This window comes from Oryctolagus cuniculus, chromosome 7 (genome assembly GCF_051225735.1).
Source record: "Oryctolagus cuniculus isolate XC-2025 breed Fujian yellow rabbit chromosome 7, ASM5122573v1, whole genome shotgun sequence".
Taxonomy (NCBI): Eukaryota; Metazoa; Chordata; class Mammalia; order Lagomorpha; family Leporidae; genus Oryctolagus; species Oryctolagus cuniculus.
The window spans coordinates 125,142,984-125,162,876 of record NC_142873.1 but is presented as its reverse complement, the minus strand read 5'-3'; the positions used below and the strand labels follow the sequence as shown (position 1 = coordinate 125,162,876).

Below are 19,893 nucleotides of genomic sequence, written 5' to 3'. Positions count from 1 at the left end.
AGATCTTCCATCTGTTGGTTCATTCCCCAGGTGGCCACAACAGTCAATGCTGGGATAGACTGAAGTCAGGAGCCAGGAGCTACATCTGGGTCTCCCACGAGGGTACAGGGGCCCAACCACTTGGGCAATCATCCAATGCTGTTCCCAGGTCATTAGCAGAGAGCTGGACACACTATAACGCTTGCCCCTAGCCTTTATAAATTTGAGGTATATTTCTTCTATATCTAATCTGAGAAGGACTTTTATTATGAAAGGATATTGAATCTTATCAAATGCTTTCTCCACACCTATTGAGGTGATCACAGGATTCCTGTTCAGATATGCAGAAATCCCAGTACTTTCAATGACATGGTCTAAAAAGACTACTAATGTCATGTCCTCATATGGTGTATGGCTGGAGTCACTAGCTATAGTGACTTAGTAGGAGTGGAACTAGCTCTGCCTAGGAGCATCTACAGGAGCATCAAAGAATTTCTTGACAGGTTTTGTAGCTATTGCAGTCTGGACTGTGAGTTATTTTACTCTTTTCCACATATGGCTGCTCACACACTAAGTACTATGTGTACTAGAGTAAGTACTATATAGTGTTATACTAAGTAACTAAAGTTTCAGCCATTATTTTTACTGATCTTTCAAAAACTAGCTGCATCAATCAGGATTCTCCTGAGATAGAATACATGTATGTGACACAGAGAGAGAGACTGATTTATTTGAAAGAATTTGGTCATGCAATTCTGGGAGGTGGCAAATCAAAATCTGTAGGGCAGGCTGGCAATAAAGAAACATAGGAAAAAGTTGATGTGCAATCTTCAGTATAAAATTTGTAAGGCAGGCCAGCAGGCTAGAAACTCAAGCAAGATTTCTGTTGTAATCTTAAGGCAGAATTTCTCCTCCTTTGGAAAACTTCAGATTTTTTGTTTAAGTCTTCCACTGATTCCACAAAGTCTCACCAATATCATCAAGGGTAATCTTTGCTTAAATTCAATTGATTATAAATATTAATCACAACTACCAAATATCATTAGAGTAACATCAAATATTTGAACACCCAGGAACCAAAATGGACACACAAAATTAATTATGCTATCCCAAGTGTCAGTTCCACTACAAAATCTAAAATTTTGTACAAAACAAAAAAGATACAATTAGTTCATTCAGCTCAATCAAGAAGCATTACCAGTTGAGCATCCCTTATCCATAATGCCTGGGATCAGATATATGTAGACTTTAGAATTTTTCAGATTTCAGAATATTTGCATATACACAAGGAGATATCTTGAGGATGGAATCCTAATCTAAACACAAAGTTCACTGACATTCTATATACATATTATACACATAAACCTAAAGATAGTACTATATAATATTTTTAGTATATCCCCATTTAATTGTAACCAATTGACATGAGATCATGTGTGGCCTTTTAAGTTGTAGCATCATATGAATACTCAAAAAGTTTTAGATTTTGGAACTTTTGAGATTTTGGAACTTCAACTTAAGGTTGTTCAACTTGTAGTAATTACAACCTCTATGCAAGGTACTGTGCTAAGAGCTAAATTCAAAGATGAGATAATCAGATGCTACTTTCATGGAGTACACTGTCTAGAAGAGGAGTATCATTATCCTCAGCCATATCCCAGCATCACCATCTGCATCATGTCCACAGCCACTATCATTTCCCTAATGTTTATTAAACGTTTGCTACAACCATGTAAAAGGTTTAATAAATCTACCCAATAACCCTATAATTCTGCTATGGTGCTTTGCCTGAGATTACTACGCAGTCCCTGGAAGTGGCAGGATTTAATCCCAGATATGGTCTCAATCCTTGTCACAGTCATCAGTTCAGAATAGCTAAGGACTCCAGATGATTATGGAGAATCTCAACAATTCTGAGGAAGGACACACTGCTGCCTGCCAGGGCAATAAACTACTGACTGGAGCATTTTTTTATCCGTATTTAAATCTAATTATTTATATGCTGGATTTACATACGATATTTTGGTGTTCAGTTTATACAAGTCCCATGTCTCTTTGTATTCTTCTGTTCTCTGTAGGAGTCCCATCTGTACATCCATAGCTAAGTGGTCACTTAATAAACGTGTAAGTGTTCCATCCTTTACTGATTGTGTGTAAATTAGAGAATGCATTCAAAGCTTCAGCCAGTTCTCCAGTCTCCCTTGGCTTTCACTTTTTCCTGGGCCCACACTGTATACCCTATACATGCGAAGTTTCAAGTCAGTCAAGAATATGTGGAGTGCTTATCGCAGCCTTTTTTATTGTTGCCTTACTCCTAAGCGCTATCTGTCAACTTTCTGGCAGGTATGATGCTCTCCCCAGTTAGAACTGCAATTGGCTTAGCGAAGCTGTGGGATTTCATCAGCTTCCAATTGCATCCATCACACTTAGTGGGCAAAACTACACTATTTGGCCTACTGTTCAAAATTGATTTTAATTCCTCTGGTAGCAAAGCTGCTGATTTTGGCAAGCAATCCCAGGCTGGGGAAGCTACATCTCACTGATGAGCAGAGCATGGGGGTATCCTAGGAAACGAGTCCAGATACTCCCACTTCTACCCAAAGCTTTAGCAGCTGTTAAAACACAAACATTTCCTCATTTGTCTTGTCTTACTTGTTAGTTTTCAGAGCCCTAGAGTTGTTTGTGACAATATTATTCAGCTTCATATTTGTTTTGTATAGAAGGAAGAACTGCTAAATTCTTCACACTTCCATGACAAAAGTCCTAATTTTGGAGACCATGTGTCTTCCCTAGCAGGTAAGGCACGAGCATCCCATATTGGAGTGCCTGGGGTTTAATTCTCAGCTCTGGCACCTGACATCAGATTCCTGTCAATGCAGATCCTAGGAGGTAACTGTGATGGCTCAAGTTATTGGATTCCTGCCACCCATGTGGGAGACCTAGATTGCGGTCCTGGCTTCTGGCTCTGGCTCAGGCCCAGCCCTGGCCATTGCAGGCCTTTGGGAAGTTAATCAGTGGATGGGAGCCCTCTGTCTGTCTTTCTCTCATTAATAAAAAAAAAACTATTTTATCCTTTTTGTCATAGTACTTCAATATCTTTGATTTGTATGCAAAAGTAACATATCAATGGCAACAGATAAATCCCTATTAATAGTCTTCACTCTTGATTTTATAATGTCATCTTGGTATAATACAGCATTTTAAATTACTTTAAAGATATCATAATTTCTTTAAATAACTACTTTTTCACTCTGGGTTTCCACATGGTTCTTGAAATGCTGCTTGAAGAGTTTTAAAGTACAGAAGCTAGCTAATGGACAATGAAAATATCCTAAAGCAGGCAGAATTTTATAGACTTGCTAACTACTCAACTTTCATATTTTCAGTAAGGTGAAGTTGCTATTTCTTTGGAAAGAGCATATCATAAACCTAGACCCACCAGAAATATTACTTAATTTATGATATTGACTCATATATCAGCCTGCTTTGATTCACACTATAATATTTTATAAAATGAGTTTTTAAAAAAAAGTATGTCCAAATAATTTCAAGCAAAACAATTTTTGCTTTTCCTCATTTGAAATAATATGGGCTTCTGTTAGTTTCTCTAAATGGAGGACTCACTTTCAGGAATAAAACTTTTGAAATCAACAAACAGAACTAACAGTAAGTTTTAGGAGGGGATGGAAGAGTAACCTGTGACTTAATGTAGATTTTAATTTTAGGCATATGAATATACATTTCCATTCCATGAACGTTATACATTTAATCCATGCAAACTCTTAGTAATAGATATTTCAGGTATTTCTATGAATGTCCTATAAGAAAATATTTCTTTTTTTTAATTTGATTTATTAAAAATTTCCTTTGAGAGCAGAGGGAGAGACAGGTGGGCAGACAGACAGGAAGCTCCCATCCACTTAGTTCACTCCTCAAATGCCCACAATGACCATGACCAGAGCCAGGAGCCAAGAACAGAGACCAGGTCTCTCATGGAGTGGCAGAACCACGATCACTTGAGCCACTGTCACTGTCTCCTAGGGTGTGTACTCACAGGAAGCAAGAGTTAGAAGTCAGAGTGGGGCAATGAACCTACGCAATCCTGGACACTAGTGCCTTAACTGCTAGGCTAAATATCTGGCTCCCTCAACATTCTGAAGAGCTGGCACTGTGGCACAGTGGGTGAAGCAGCTGCCTGCAATCCTAGCATCATATATGGGTACCAATTCAAGTTCCAGCTGCTGCACTTCAGATCCAGCTCCCTGCTAATGCACCTGGGAAAGCAGTGGAAAGTGGTCCAAGTGCTTGGGCCCCTGTCACTCATGTGGGAAACTCGGAAGAAGCTCCTGGCTCATGGTTTTGGTCTGCCCCAGCCCTGGTTGTTGCAGCCATTTGGGGAGTGAACCAGCAGATGAAAGACCTCTCTATCTCTCCTCATCTCTCTGTAACTCTGCATTTAAAATAAATAAAAAGATACATACCTAGAAAGTTATTTGCTATGAGAATCTTTGCCCTTACTAGGTAATTCTGAATTGTGATTTTTCTGATTTATATGGCATAGCGGCATATTTTTTGCACTTATGATATTGTTGGGCTTATTAAATTTTTCCACTCCTAGCTATAAAAATGAAATCAATTGGTGATTTTAATTTGGATTTTCCTAAATGCTAATGAGATTGAGCATATTTTCAAACATTTAATAGTTATTCCTTAGAAAAATAAAAGAAAAAGATGGATGGGATGTGTCTATATGTTGGGTTGAAAGAGAGGAGTTCATAAAAATTGGAAGAATATTAGGCAAAATAATACTTGTAATTAAGTGTGGCTTAATTAAATTCTATTCATTTAGATGTCAATATTTTTAAAATACCATAATTTTACAAAACAATTAAGTTTTTAAACCAAATTAAATTTTGAATTTGTTCTTTACATTTAAGGTATTGAGTGCTTTTTGACAATAATCCTGCATGAAAAATTGATTAGGAAAACAGTAACCACTTACTCGAAGGCCAGAAATCCTCCTCATAGTAACCTGGCGGTTTGAGTCATGGTGTCCAGAAATCTGGTTTGGACCCGGAAACATGAAATCTCGTGTATTTTCATCATATGTAGACAGTGTTTCACCCACTACAAGAAAGACAGCCTATGATTCAAATTATTACAAAATATTTAGAAACGAAAATCATCAAATACAATAAACATATTGCCTGATGCCTTATTGAAATACCTGCTTCAGGATCAGGATTATTTTCTATGGCAGGAAAATTAAAGACATGTTAAATGTATTAGGATATATCCTGTTGCAGAATATGCTATATATGAGTATAAAAAATCCTCTTTGCCTCTTGGAGAGTAAGACTATTCATGTAAACCCAGTAATACCCACAAGTTCCTAGGAGAAAAATATTTTTAAAAAAATATGGGCCACATTTGGTATGACATCACAAACTTAATTACCACTCTACATTTTCTTCTATCTACCATTATAATAATATATTGAAAATAATTAAGATATTTTTCTAGAATTTGTGGCTACATGACTTAAGTAGATGGGTAATATTTAAGATTTTCATATGACTAACATTTAATAAAATACAGCTCTCCATTTTTAATATAATAACATGATTAAGCTAGATTTCTTCTATAATGATAGAAATCAGTATCACAGATTAAATTAACCTCTAGGTTTCGATGGTCAATTTTTCTCCAGAATCTGTAATTGTTTACAGTAATTAAGGTTTTTTCTCTTCTATTAACAGTAATAGTCAATTAAACAAAAGCAAAGGAAGTTGCTTAAAAATCAACTTTATGACAGGTCATTTTCCATTTTTAATTATTATTCAACTTTAGAACAATATATTCAATGCCCTTTATGTCAGTCTTTCTGAATATATTATTTTGTATTAAGTGATATTTAAAACATAGTGGTATGATAAAAAGCCAACTTTGTTCTTAATTTGAGAAAAGGGAGAAAAGATGAGATTTTTAAAAAATGTTTCATTGAAATGAGTTCCCATATCAGTTATCTTATCCATATGTAGATACAGTACCTGGTGGAACTAGTTGTATCAACTCAAACACTGCTGTATCATCTGAAATTATAAAGAAAAATGTCTTTAGATTAAAAACAATAATGATGGACAAAAATTAGTTATTTTACTAAAGTAGTATCTAAAATCCAAAGTAGGGGCCAGTGTGATGGCACAGGAGGTCAAGCCACTGCCTGCAACACTGGCTTCCCTTATCAGAGTGCTGGTCCTAGCCCTGGCTGCTCTGCTTCTGGTCCAACTTCCTGCTATTGTGCCTGGGAAAGTATTGGAGGATGGTCTATGAACTTGAGCTCCTGACAGTCATATGGAAGGCTGAATGGAGCTTCTGGCTATTGGCTTGGCTTCAGTCTACTCCAGACCTGGCTGCTGTAGCCATTTGAGAGGTGTCTCACTTCTCTCTGTCACTCTGTCTTTCAAATAAATAAAATAAACCTTTTTAAAAATTAAAAAGATAAATAAATAACAAAGTAACCATGAGGCAAACTATAGCTTGGGGATTTTCAAAAAGCTCATGTAAAATGCCTATCATGAAAAAATTGTTCATGGATTTCAAAAGTTGTGTTTTTTTAAGCCAAAATTAACATATTTTAAGACAATATTTATTTTTATGTACTTGAAAGGCAGAGGTACCAGTGTTTAGGGGGACTGCCATCTATTGGTTCACTCCCCAAATATCCACAAGAGCCAAGGCTGGGCCAGGTTGAAGCCCAAAGTTCAGCACTTCCTCTGGGTCTCCCATGTGGGTGGAAAGGGCCCAAACACTTCAGTCATCCTCTGCTGCATCCCAAGATCAGAGACGGAGTAGCCAGCCCACAAACTGCAACTCGGTTACAAGGTGTGGGAATTCCAAGTGGCAGCTTAACCCAATGTGCCACAATGCTCATTCCTAAATGACTCTTTTTTTAAACTTTTATTTAGTAAATATAAATTTCCAAAATACAGTTTATGGAATACAATGGCTTTTTCCCCCCATAGCTTCCCTCCCACCCGCACCCCTCCATCTCCTGCTCTCTCTCCCATTCCATTCACGTCAAGATTCATTTTCAATTATCTTTATATACAGAAGATCGATTTAGTATATATTAAGTAAAGATTCCATCAGTTTGCACCCACACAGAACATAAAGTGTAAAATACTGTTTGCGTACTAGTTATAGCATTAATTCACATTGAACAACACATTAAGGACAGAGATCCTACATGAGGAGTAAGTGCACAGTGACTCCTGTTGTTGACTTAACAAATTGACATTCTTGTTTATGGCGTCAGTAATCTCCCTAGGCTCTAGTCATGAGTTGCCAAGGCTATGGAAGCCTTTTGAGTTCATTGACTTTGATCTTATTTAGACAAGGTCATAGTCAAAGTGGAAGTTCTCTCCTCCCTTCAGAGAAAAGTACCTCCTTCTTTGATGGCCCATTCTTTCTACTAGGATCTCACAGAGATCTTTCATTTAGGTCCTCTTTTTTTTTTTTTTTTTTTGCCAGTGTCTTGGCTTTCCACGCCTAAAATACTCTCATGGGCTAAATATAATTCCATTATTTCATACACTTTTTTGAAGTACTCTCATACATGTTTAAATCTTAGTAGACTAATATGATTTTATAAATATAAATTATGTCGGCCAGCGCCGCAGCTCACTAGGCTAATCCTCCGCCTTGTAGCGTCAGCACACCAGGTTCTAGTCCCAGTCGGGGCGCCGGATTCTGTCCCGGTTGCCCCTCTTCCAGGCCAGCTCTCTGCTGTGGCCCGGGAGTGCAGTGGAGGATGGCCCAAGTGCTTGGGCCCTGCACCCCATGGGAAACCAGGATAAGTACCTGGCTCCTGCCATCGGATCAGCGTGGTGCGCCGCCCGCAGCACGCCGGCCGCGGCGGCCATTGGAGGGTGAACCAAAGGCAAAGGAAGACCTTTCTCTCTGTCTCTCTCTCTCACTGTCCACTCTGCCTGTCAAAAAAAAAAAAAAAAATAGAAAAAAAAAAGAAAAAAAGAAATTATGTCTATTTGTTAAGAAGAGATGAGTACAGCTAGGTATTTTTTTTATTTGACAGGCAGAATTATAGACAGTGAGAGAGACAGAGAGAAAGGTCTTCCTTCCTTTGGTTCACTCCTGAAATGGCTGCCACAGCCGGTACTGTGCCGATCCAAAGCTAGGAGCCAGGTGCTTCCTCCGGGTCTCCCATGTGGGTACAGGGGCCCAAGCACTTGGGCCATCCTCCACTGCCTTCCTGGGCCACAGCAGAGAGCTGGACTGGAGAGGAGCAGCTGGGACTAGAACTCAGCACCCATATGGGATGCTGGCACCCCAGGCAGAGGATTAACCAAGTGAGCCATGGCACCGGCCTGAGTACAGCTAGGTATACTACAAAACTCCTAATACTTTTAATGTCTGAAATATTTTATAGTAAATTTATAAAAATTAGAAAAATTAATGATATTCCTTTCACCGTCTAAGGACTCATGAGAAGGCAATAACAATCTCTCTCATCCTTTAAGTTCTGCCATTTTTCATCCAGTGAAAAGCTCATTTAACTTTCTAGAAACCTATATATTTAATCTATGAGTAAATACTCCTTTAGATCATAATTTAGTACTATAATGAGAAAAATACATATATGACCTTTTCTCAAGAATCTTAATTCCATTGGGAAGATTAACATTAAATGAAATAAATACAAATTAATTTATAATTATAAACTTCAAATATAATGATGGCAGTGAAGATCATGTTATAACAGATCATGATAAGACCCAATCTAGTCAGGAAGCTTGTGACAGCCACTCAAGGAGTGCATTTTGGGACCTTTTCTGTACTTCGAAAAATTTTATAATCTGGGAGTTGGGGGCCTAGAGAAAGAGCTTTTCACGCAGAAGGAACAACATGTTCAAAGTTTCTAAAAATTAACATAGGGTAACCTGGGAAATTAGATAGCTCAAAAACAAACTTCTTGCTAAAATCAACTAGAAAAGGCAGACATCCAAAATACCTGATTGAAGGAATGGAAGACCTAACATGGCACTAAAAAAATTACAGTTCTGAAACTCAGTATAAGAAGGAGATCCAGACGGGTGAGCCTGACCTCAAGGCTGTTTCCCCTCCTGGTGTCCAACAAAGGTGGCAACTTTTCATAAGCTCACAAAACAAAAAGTGGAGTATCACAGCTTTAGGAAGAAAGGAAGGGGAGAAATCTGGAGATAAGGGTGAATGCCATGATAAACTGGTGGAGAGAAAGGTTTTGACCACTGAAATGAACTCTAAGTAACGGATAAACTAAAAATAGATAGCCTAATAGGAAATAAGGACTAAGTTTGAAATATCCCACATTCTTGTTTTATATCTTTGTCAAACCAATGGCTAAGAATATTATACTACTATAGCTGTAATGCTCTGTGATTACTTTAAAATTTACTATACATGAGTGCAATGCTCATTTTCCATTCAATTATTGTTTATATCTACCTCCTACATTCCAACTAAACTAGAGGGTTTTTTTGTTTGTTTGTTTTTACTTGTAAAACTTCTTTGGTGAAGTATTAAGCCTTTTCACTATAAAGTAAATTTAAAATCTGTTCTCTCAAAAACTAAAAACAAAGAAAGGGAGATGGAATGAGGGTGTGAGGGTGTGAGGGTGTGAGGGTGGGGGAAGGAGGGAGGGGGCGGGAGGAAGGGAGAGTATATCATTATGTTCTTGGAATTGTATCTACAAATCACATTGAATCTGTTAAAAACTAATTAAAGTTTTAAAAAAATGATCCAGCACCACTAATTCTCTCCAGCAATCTACTGAAGAATCATAAATCCTATGTTAAGGAAAGCATCTTCCCACAAGGCTTCAAATTATTTCTAAAATGTTTACAAAGGCTGGCATTACAGAAAAACTGACTACGTATGTATGAAAATAGGTAATTAGGATCAACAACCCACAGAAAGAAAAGCAAACCAACAGAAGATACAGAAAACTGAGTGAGTTATCAGGCAGGGATGTAAAATCTACTTAATGACTTCCAGTTTACATCGCAGTGTGTAAGATGCACATAAGCATCTCTATGTCCTAAAAACAAGCGGAAATCTGGAATCAACAGCTCTTCTCAATCCATCAGACACAGGACACACTGCTGTCCCCCTAATAAGAAAGGCTGATAACAACCTACCAGAGCAGAAATCTGCAAGCAGAATCCTCTGCAGATATCAACAGCAAGCCGAAGAAACCAGTTCTGTTACGGTTGAATTGCTGGAGAGTTGGTGTGGACAAGTGTGAGAGATAAAAATGCCACTGGGATACAGTCACAGGGAGGGACTCATATACATATGTGTGTGTGTGTGTGTGTGTGTATATATGTATGTGTATATATATATGTGTGTGTGTGTGTGTGTGTGTGTGTGTGTGTGTCTCACCCCCAGGAGCTCTCCTGGGTCCTTATGCACATATCAAAGAAAAATTCACTCAATACTTCCAGCAGGGTGAGGGTAAAGAGATCCATTTGGAAATATGCAATTGTATTTAGTTCTTCTTAACAAGTTCTATCCTCAGCACAAATGACTTTTCTAGAGCCTAACTTGCTGGGGTCATATTAGAGTCTAACCCTACCTGGGGAAGGGAAGTACCCAACTCCAATCAGCTGAAGGCTTCTCCATGGGGGAAACAAAGCACCCAAATTCAGCTCCTTCTAGCCATCCTTCAGAGAGGAAAAAATCCAAAATACAACACCTTCTAGCCTTACATGTGTGAAGTACCCAACTACATCTCTGTCTAGCCTTCTGAATGGTTGAAGGTAAAAACTTAAAACTTAACTCCAGCTCCCTCCAATCATCCTGTTCCAAGTAAGGGGTTCAGGGGACTGGAAGCATTGGTGAAGATCAAAAAATAGGGGCACAGGCTCACCAAAAGACTGAGCCCACACCTTATCAATATATCAATAAAAGCCTATTTATCACAACTCCTTTTACAGAGAACGTCTTGTTTGGCTCCAAACAAATAAGTATAAGGCACATTAAAAGGCAAAAACAAAACAAAACATGGTTTGAAGAGACTGAACAAGAATCAGAACCAGAGTTAGATAAGATGGTAAAGCTGAAATCATAAAGCTATATTATAGGGGCCAGCCAGCACTGTGGTGTAGTGGGTAAAGCCACTGTCTGCAGTGCTGGCATATAGTATGAGCGCCAGTTCAGGTTCCAGCTACTCCACTTCCAATCCAACTCTCTGCTATGGCCTGGAAAAGCAGTAGAAGATGGCCCAAGTCCTTAGGCCCCTGCACCCATGTAGGAGACCCAGAAGAAGCTCCTGGCTCCTGGCTCCTGGCTCTTGGCTTCAGATCAGCCCAGCTCCAGCCACTGCAGCCAACTGGGGAGTGAACTAGCAGATGGAGGACCTCTCTCTCTAGCTCTCTCTCTCTCTCTGTCTCTCCTTCTCTCTCTGAGTAACTCTGACTTTCAAATAAATAAAAATAAATCTTGTTAAAAAAAAGAAAAGAGAAATGAATAAGGAAATTAAAACTACATTATATGAAAGAACCTAATGTAAAAAATAAAAAAAAATCTTAGAACAGATAAATGATGTAAAGAGAGAAGGACAGAAATTCTAATAAAAGACTTGAAATGTTAGAGATCAAAATTAGCATATCAGAAATGACAAATACTGCTTATTAGCTCATTAGTAGATGGGACATGATTGAGGAAAGAATCTCAAATCCTGAGGATATGACAACATAAACTTCCAAAATTGAAATGGAAAGAAAAGAACCCACAACAGAATACCCAAGAACTGAGGGACTACAAAAGATATGACATACACATAATAGGAACACAGAAGAAAAATAGAGAAAGAAACAGAGGAACATTTGAAGCAACAATGATGAGGAAATTTCTACAATTTGATGTCAAACATTAAACCAAGAGGCTAAAACAAATGAAGCAGGATTAACACCCCAAAACTTGGGCCTCAGCATTTTATATTCACACTTTAGAAAATCAAAGATAAAGCAAAAATCCTAAAAGACAGAGAGGGAATATGCCTAACCTGATGAAGAGTAAGGATAAGGAATACTTGCCACTTCTCAGAAACCATGTTAAGCAAGAACATGCTAGAGTAAAATATTCGAAACATTAAGAGGAAGAAATTAACCTAGAATTCTGTACCCTGTGAAATTCTCATTCGGAAGTGAAGAAGAAAAAATACTTTTAAAGTCAAACAAAAAGTGAGGCATTTTTTTTCCAATAGATTTACCTTCCGACAAATAAAATAAATGCTTCAGAGAGAAACAAAGTGATACAGGTCAAAACTTGAAGATACATAAATAAAAAGTAAGTGAAGGTAAAATAAAACTTGTATTTTTAGTCCACTAAGAGACTACTGGAACTCATAAAACAGTTTGGTAAGTGGTATGATATAAAATTAATACACAAAAATCAATGGACTTTGTATAGACAATGCCTAGCTAAGAAAGAACTTCTAAGATCAATCTCATACACAATAGCTACAAAAAAATTAAATACTTTGGAATATATTTAATGAAGGAGGTCAAAGATCTCAATGATGAAAATTATAAAACATTAAAGAAAGAAATAAAGGAGATATTTAAAAATGGAAAAAATCTTTCATGTTCATGATTGGAAGATCTAATATTATCAAAATGTCCATACTACTGAAAGTACTTAACAGATTCAAGGCAATCCCAATCAAAATAACAATGTTCTTCTCAGATCTAGAAAAAACGATGCTAAAATTCATATGGAAACACAATAGACCTGAATAGCCAAAGCAATCTTACACAACAAAAACAAAACCAGATCACAATACCAGATTTCAAGATACTATATGGCAGTTATAATCAAAATAGCTTGGTACTGGCAAAACACACACACACACACACACACAAAACGAGATGTGTAAACCAATGGAACAAAATAGAAACTCCAGAAAGCAACCCATGTATCTACAACCAACTAATCTTTGACAAAGGAGCTAAAATCAATCTCTGGAGCAAGGACAGTCTATTCAAGAAAATGGTGCTGGGGAAACTGGATCTCCATGTGTAGAAGTATGAAACAAGACCCACACCTATATCTTACACAAAAATCTATTCAAAATTGATCAAAGACCTAAATCTATGACCCATCAAATTACTAGAGAACACTGGGGAAACTGTAAGACATTGGCATAGGCAAAGATGTCTTGGAAAAGACCCCAAAAGCACAAGCAATCAAAGCCAAAATTCACAAATGGGATTATATCAAGCTGAGAAGTTTCTGTATTGCAAAAGAAAAACTCAGGAAAGTGAAGAGGCAACCAACAGAATGGGAGAAATTATTTGCAAACTATGCAACTGATAAAGGATTAATAACCAAAATACATAAAGAGATCAAGAAATGCAACAACAACAACAAAAAACAACCCCATTAAGAAATGGGCAAAGGAGTTAAACAGGCAGTTTTCAAAAGAGGAAATCCAAGTGGCCAAGAGACACATGAAAAAAATGCTCAGGATCACTAGCCATAGGGAAATACAAATCAAAAACACAATGAAGTTTCACTTCACCCCAGTTGGAATGACTCTCATATTGAAATCAACAATCAATAAATGCTGTCAAGGATGTGGGGAAAAAGGTACCCTAATCCACTGCTGGTGGGAATGTAAACTGGTGCAGCCATTGGAAGACAATATGGAGAAAGCTGAATATAGACCTACCAGAAGACCCAGCCAACCCACTCCTGGGAATTTACCCAAGGAAAATGAAATCAGTATATCAAAGAGTTATCTATACCCCAATGTTTACTACAGCTGAATTCACAGTAGCTAAGATATGAATTAACACAGATGCCAATCAACTGAAGACTGGATAAAGAAATTATGGTATGTATATACTATGGAATACTACTCAGTGGTAAAAAAAAATCCTATCTTTTGCAACAAAATGGATGCAATTGGAAGCCATTACATTTAGTGAAATTAGCCAGTCCCAAAAAGACAAATACTATATATTTGCTATGATCTGTGATAATTAATAGAGTAAAAAAAATAATATATATATGTATATATAAGTGAAATTGAGATTTTGAAATTCGGTGATTGTTTACAGCCCTCTCTCTACAGCATCTTTTTCTCCTTACTATTTATTGAGTTCTTTAATTAGTGTAGGGCTAATCTTATGAGTATAAAATAAACTGAATGTAGGTTACTGTAAAAATTAAAAAGAAAGAATAAGAAAGGAAGAAGGAGGGAGGGTAGGAGAGTGTACAGCAGGGAGGGCAGAGTGGGAAGTATCACTATGTTCCTAAATCTGTTATATGAAATACATGAAATTTGTTCACCCTAAAAAATAGTAAAAAAAAAAAAAAATTTAAAAAGAAACTTGCCCTCAACAAAATGTAAGTGTATAGTATAATGATACATAAAATTCATCACCAAAAGACCTTTAACAAAAGAATCATGAGAAGAGATTTTCCAGAAGGAAGCAATGAACTGAAAGAAAAAAAAAGCACAGAGATTAAAGGAAATACATAAAAACCAAACAGGTAAAATATGGTATAAAGTGAAATGAATAACACCTATAAAATAACAAAACATTTGGTGTGGCTTAACTGCATATTAAACAGAGAGGAGAAGGAGAGACACAAACATACACACACACACACACACACACACACATACACAGAGGGAGAGAGAGACAGAGACAGAGAGAGAGAGAAAGGGAGAGACCGGGAGAAACAGAGATTTTCCATCTGCTGTTTCACTCCCCGAATGGTCACAATAGCCAGAGCTGGGCCAGGTGGAAGCCAGGAGCCTGGAACTCCATCTGGGTCTCCTACATGGGTGCAGGGGTGGAAGTACTTAGGCCATCATCCATTGCTTTCCCAGGCATTTTAGCAGGGATCTGGATCAAAAGTAGAGCAGCTAGGACTCAAATAAACACTCAGATATGGGATGCCGTTGTTCCAAGTAACAGCTTGACCCACTGTGCCCCATAAATGTATTTAATATCACTGAACTATACACTTAAAAATAATTAAGATGGTAACTTTCATTTTATATATATATATGTATATATATATATATATATATAACTGCAATAAAAATTTCAGGGAATAGAACCTTAATTATTTAAGGAAAAGATATAAAGAGATCTAATGCTGCTGGAAACCAATAGGAAGTTCAAGCAAACTACACCTACCAGAACATATAGTATAATTAATCTCAATTTACAGCTGCCGGTTATCTTATAACCAAGGAAAATGTTCCTTCTTTATGTTAAAATTCTCACTTCCACGTGTACTTTTAGTGTAAGTTACAAATTAAAGGTACCTACAGTACTCCAGAAATCCTAGCCAAGTATAGTCATTGAAAAGGCTACCGTGAATACCTTAAAGTGCCAGTGTACTGTTAACCCTCTGCACCAGCCAGAAAAATTGTGATAATAATTCTTCTAAATGTGTATTTACCTTTCTTAACCATAAAGATAAATTGATTGGAATGAATTTGCTGTTCTGGACTTTAAATATGAATTCTGAATCCTATAAGCTCTTCTAAGGACTAAGAGATACTCTCATTCATACAAGTTGAAGCATTCAGTCTCAGCCTTCAAATCCCTACCTGCAAGCATTTTAGTTATCCCAGACACACGGTAGGCCCTGACTGCTAGAAGCTGAGAGGCAGGAGCTCTAATGAAACTGCTACTTTTCCTTAGAGGCAACATAACTCAATAGGCACACCTCATAATCCACCTCAAAATAAACGGAGTGTGTATCTTTATCCATATGTTGAAGGGAATGAAGGCAGGACAACTGCTGTATTATGAACTCTCAGATACAAAGTATATTTCCTAATCAAAGGGTTATAATACTATAAAAGGTATATCAATAGGATAGTTCTAACAGTCACAAAAATAGTGACTGGCAGCTATTAGATATATTTATGCTATTTTATTTAACTCCATGACTATCAAATACCTAATATGTGCCAGGTACTGCCACATGGACCACAGATATAGCAGTGAACAAAGCAGGAAAAGTCTCTGCTCTTCTAAAATTGTCATTCTAATGAGATAGAATATAAAAATAAATATATTAGTGCTAAGAATAATGGGATGACAATCCATCCCTTTTTTACCTTGAGAAGTGCCCTCTTAACACCTTTTCTGGCAGAAATATTAATAAGACATCCTTTATTGTCAACATATCCTGATACAGAAGACATAACTCTAAAGATAATGGGAAAGAGACTGAGATAGAGACACCAATAGAGGGTGCTATTTTCTACATGTTGGTAAGAGGAGGCCTCTCGGATTATAATGAATTTGAGCAGCAAATGGAAATAAGGGAGGGAGCGTTCCATATGTATGGCAAAATAAAGCGCTTCTCAGGAGTGTATTCGATAGGAGAGAGGAAGACAAAGAGACAGAGACAGAGGGAGAACGAGAATCTGTAAACCTTCAGTGAGAAGGGATGAAAACCCACAGCTTCAACAGAGAAATCTATGTAGTAGAAAACTTTTGGGGCTGGCATTGTGGTGTAGCAGATTAAGCCTCCACCTGGGATTCCGCCATCTCCTATGAGCACCACTTCAAGTCCTGGCTGCTCCACTTCCAATCCAGCTCCCTGCTAATGGCCTGAAAGGCAGGTGACAGATGGCCCAGGTACTTGGACCCTAGCACCAGTGAGCGAGGCTGGGAAGAAGCTCCAGGCTCCTAGCTTCCTCCTGAGCCAGCCCCAGCCACAGTGGCCATTTGGGGAGTGAACCAGTGGCTGGAAGTTCTCTTTATCTGTCCTCTTCCTCTTTCTACAACTCTGACTTTCAAAGAAATAAAAGTAAATAAATCTTTAAAAAAGAAAGAAAATTTTCAGTCTCTTTCTTGCCTAAAAATGGGTACAAACGTATAGTTTAGGCATAACCAAGTTTATTCTGGTAGATTATAAAATTAGAAACATTTCCTTAAATAGAATATTTTCTCTGTGAATGTAAAACTGCCCTTTTGTGGCTTTTAATATCATTGGCATTTCATATCATTTTATTTATCACTGATACATTTCCCTAGAGCCTGTGGTGATCTGGCACTCTAGAGTTTCTGGTGCAGATAAGATGTGAAATTGAATGGCAAATTGTACAATGATACCGATAGGAACAACAACAGTGTAGCTTCACTAATAAGAATAAAGAATATTTTATGTGATTACTGTTTTCAAGGACTGTTAAAAATCACTTGATCTAAGGTAAATCAAAGATCTGATCACTTATCAGACTGTCTAATTAAAGGTGGAAGAGGAAGATCATAGAATCCCAAGCATTTGGATCATGTTCAAATTGCTTTTAGATAACATATTCTTAATTAATGAATTTTGGATTTCAGAGCATCCAAGGAAAAGCTCTCCCAAGCATTCCTTCCCAGCGCTGAGATCCAGACATTCTTGGAAAGGGGATAACCTTGGCACATCTTAAGAAGATTCATTCTGATGCCATGCCTGTGGAATTTACTGGAAACCTGCCCTCGGGAATGTGCCAGAAATCCTCCCTCTAGGATGTAAGGGAGGCTATTCACAGGGAAGTATTTGAACCAGGAGCACTTCATGACAGAACCACCCAAAGAGGGGATGGCTGGGCGAAGCTACTGCCTGCCACGCTGTACCACAATACCCAGGCACAAGAGACGCCACCAGGGCTTCAAAGGCCTGCTGCTGAAAAAGTCAAGTGAGCACTCCAGTACCTAGAAGCAAAATCCTTTTTCCTGCAAAATTGCTCCAGGGCTCTCTATTGCATAAGGCTTCAGCAGGACAGCAAAAAATACTCAAGGGACCCTTATCAATTTTCACATAATAGGTAAATTGAATTTAGTACTGAAGAGCAATAAACAGATAATCTACACATTTTATGACAGAAAAACTGATATAAATCAAATAAAATGAAATCAATTAAATAATTATAAACATTTAAATATTTTTCTCTTAATAATTGATAAAACAATAAAACAGTCCCAGAAAAATAAAACCAGAATACAGAAGACTTGACCATTATTACACAGCTTGAGCCAAATGATTAAAAAAAAAAGACTGATACAGAATAACTCAACCAACAAACAACAGAATACACTTCTTTTCAAATGCACCTGGAATACTGAAAAGGATAGACTTTAGGATACGCCATAAACAAGTCTCAGTAAAAGGACTGAAATCCTGTAAGTTATATTTTCTTACTGCAACAAAATTAAATTAGAATCAATATTATTAGAAATACAGGAAATCTCCAAATATTTGAAAATAAAAGAACATATTTCATGGGGTAGGCATTTGACATAGCAGTTAAGATGCCAATTGGGATGTCAAATCTCATATCAAAGTGCCTGGGTTCAAGGCCCAGCTGCACTCCCAAATCCAGCTTTTTGTTAATATACACCTTGGGTGGCAGTGGTAACAGCTCAAGTAGTTGGGTTACTAACCACCAAAGTGGGAGACCCAGATTGAGTTCCAGGCTCCTGGCTTCAGTCTGGCCCAGCCACTCTTGTCATGGGCATTTGGAGAGTAAACCAGAGAAGATGGGAAATCAATCTCTCTCTCTCCCCTCTTCCAATCCAGCTTCCTGCTAATGTACCTGGAAAGTCAGTGGAAGACAGACCAACTGCTTGGCCCCTGTCACACGTGGGAAACCAGGATGGGGTAACTGGCTTCTGACTTCAGCCTGGCCCAGACTTGGCTGTTGCAGCTGTTCAGGGAGTGAAGTAACTGATGGAAGATCTCCCTCTCACCCTCCACCTTTCAAATAAATAACTGCTTTTTAAAGAGAATATATTTCAAAAGAATCTAGAGATCAAAGATCACAGCAATAAAAGTAGGTATCTTGAAATTAATAGGGACAAAAAAATCAAAACGTATGAAAGAGACCATAATCAATGCATAGATGGAAGTTTACAGCTTTACAAGCTTTTATTGAAGGAATCAGTATTGTGACGTAGCAGGTTAAGCACCAGGCTGAGATGCCAGCATCCCGTGTAAGTGCTGGTTCCAGTCCTGGCTGTTCCACTTCCAATCCTGCTCCTTGCTAATGCACTTGGAAAGGCAGCAGGTAACAACCCAAGTGCTTGGGCTCCTGCCACCATGTGGGAGACTCAAATGGAGGTCCAGGCTCTTGATTTTGGCCTGGCCCAGCCCTAGCCAAAGCAGCCATTTACAGAAGGAATCAGTAGATAGAAGATCTCTGTGTGTGTGTGTGTGTGTGTTCGTGTGTGTGTCTTTCTGTCTGTCTACCCTCTCTCTTTGTAACTCTGCTTTTCAAATAAAGAAATATCTTTATTAAAAAATTATTTTATTTATTTATTTGAGTGGTAGAGTTACAGACAGAAAGCAGCAGAGACAGAGAGAAAGGTCTTCAATCTCCTGATTTATTCCCCAAATGGCCACAAAGGCTGGAGCTGGGCGGATCTGAAGCCAGGAGCCAGGAGCTTCTTCCAGGTATCCCAGGCGGGTGCAGGGGCCCAAGGAATTGGGCCATCTTCCACTGCTTTCCCAGGCCATAGCAGAGAGCTGGATCAGAAGTAGAGCAAGCAGCACATGAACCAGTGAACATATGGGATGGCAGTGCCACAGAAAGAGGCTTAGCCTACTACGCAACAGTGCTGGTCCTAAGAAGGTACAAGAAATCAATACCTTTTAAAAAATAAAGGAAAGCTTACATTGGAAAGGAAGAAATATCTAAAATTAATCATCTCAAAAAGCCAGAAAAGAAAGAATAAATCACAGAAAGTAGGTTAGAAGAAATAATAAAGCTCAAAATGAAAATCAATGAAATAGAAAAGAGAAAAATGACAGAGAAAAATCAATGAAGCACAAAACTCATTCTTCAAAATATACTAACAAAATTGATAAACCTTCACAATAAAACATCCA

At 37.8% G+C, this 19,893-nt stretch overlaps 1 protein-coding gene across 2 annotated transcripts in view; it reads right to left on the bottom strand.

The window, feature by feature from the left end:
* Positions 1-19,893, bottom strand: part of SPATA6 (spermatogenesis associated 6) — a 129,095-nt gene that overhangs the window by 91,709 nt on the left and 17,493 nt on the right. For both annotated transcript variants that reach the window (XM_008265284.5, XM_008265285.5), the window contains exons 4-5: positions 6,030-6,071; positions 4,982-5,106 (exon numbers count right to left, since the gene is read on the bottom strand). In XM_008265284.5, the coding sequence (XP_008263506.1) occupies positions 4,982-5,106; positions 6,030-6,071 (167 nt within the window). The remainder of the gene's footprint in view (positions 1-4,981; positions 5,107-6,029; positions 6,072-19,893) is intronic.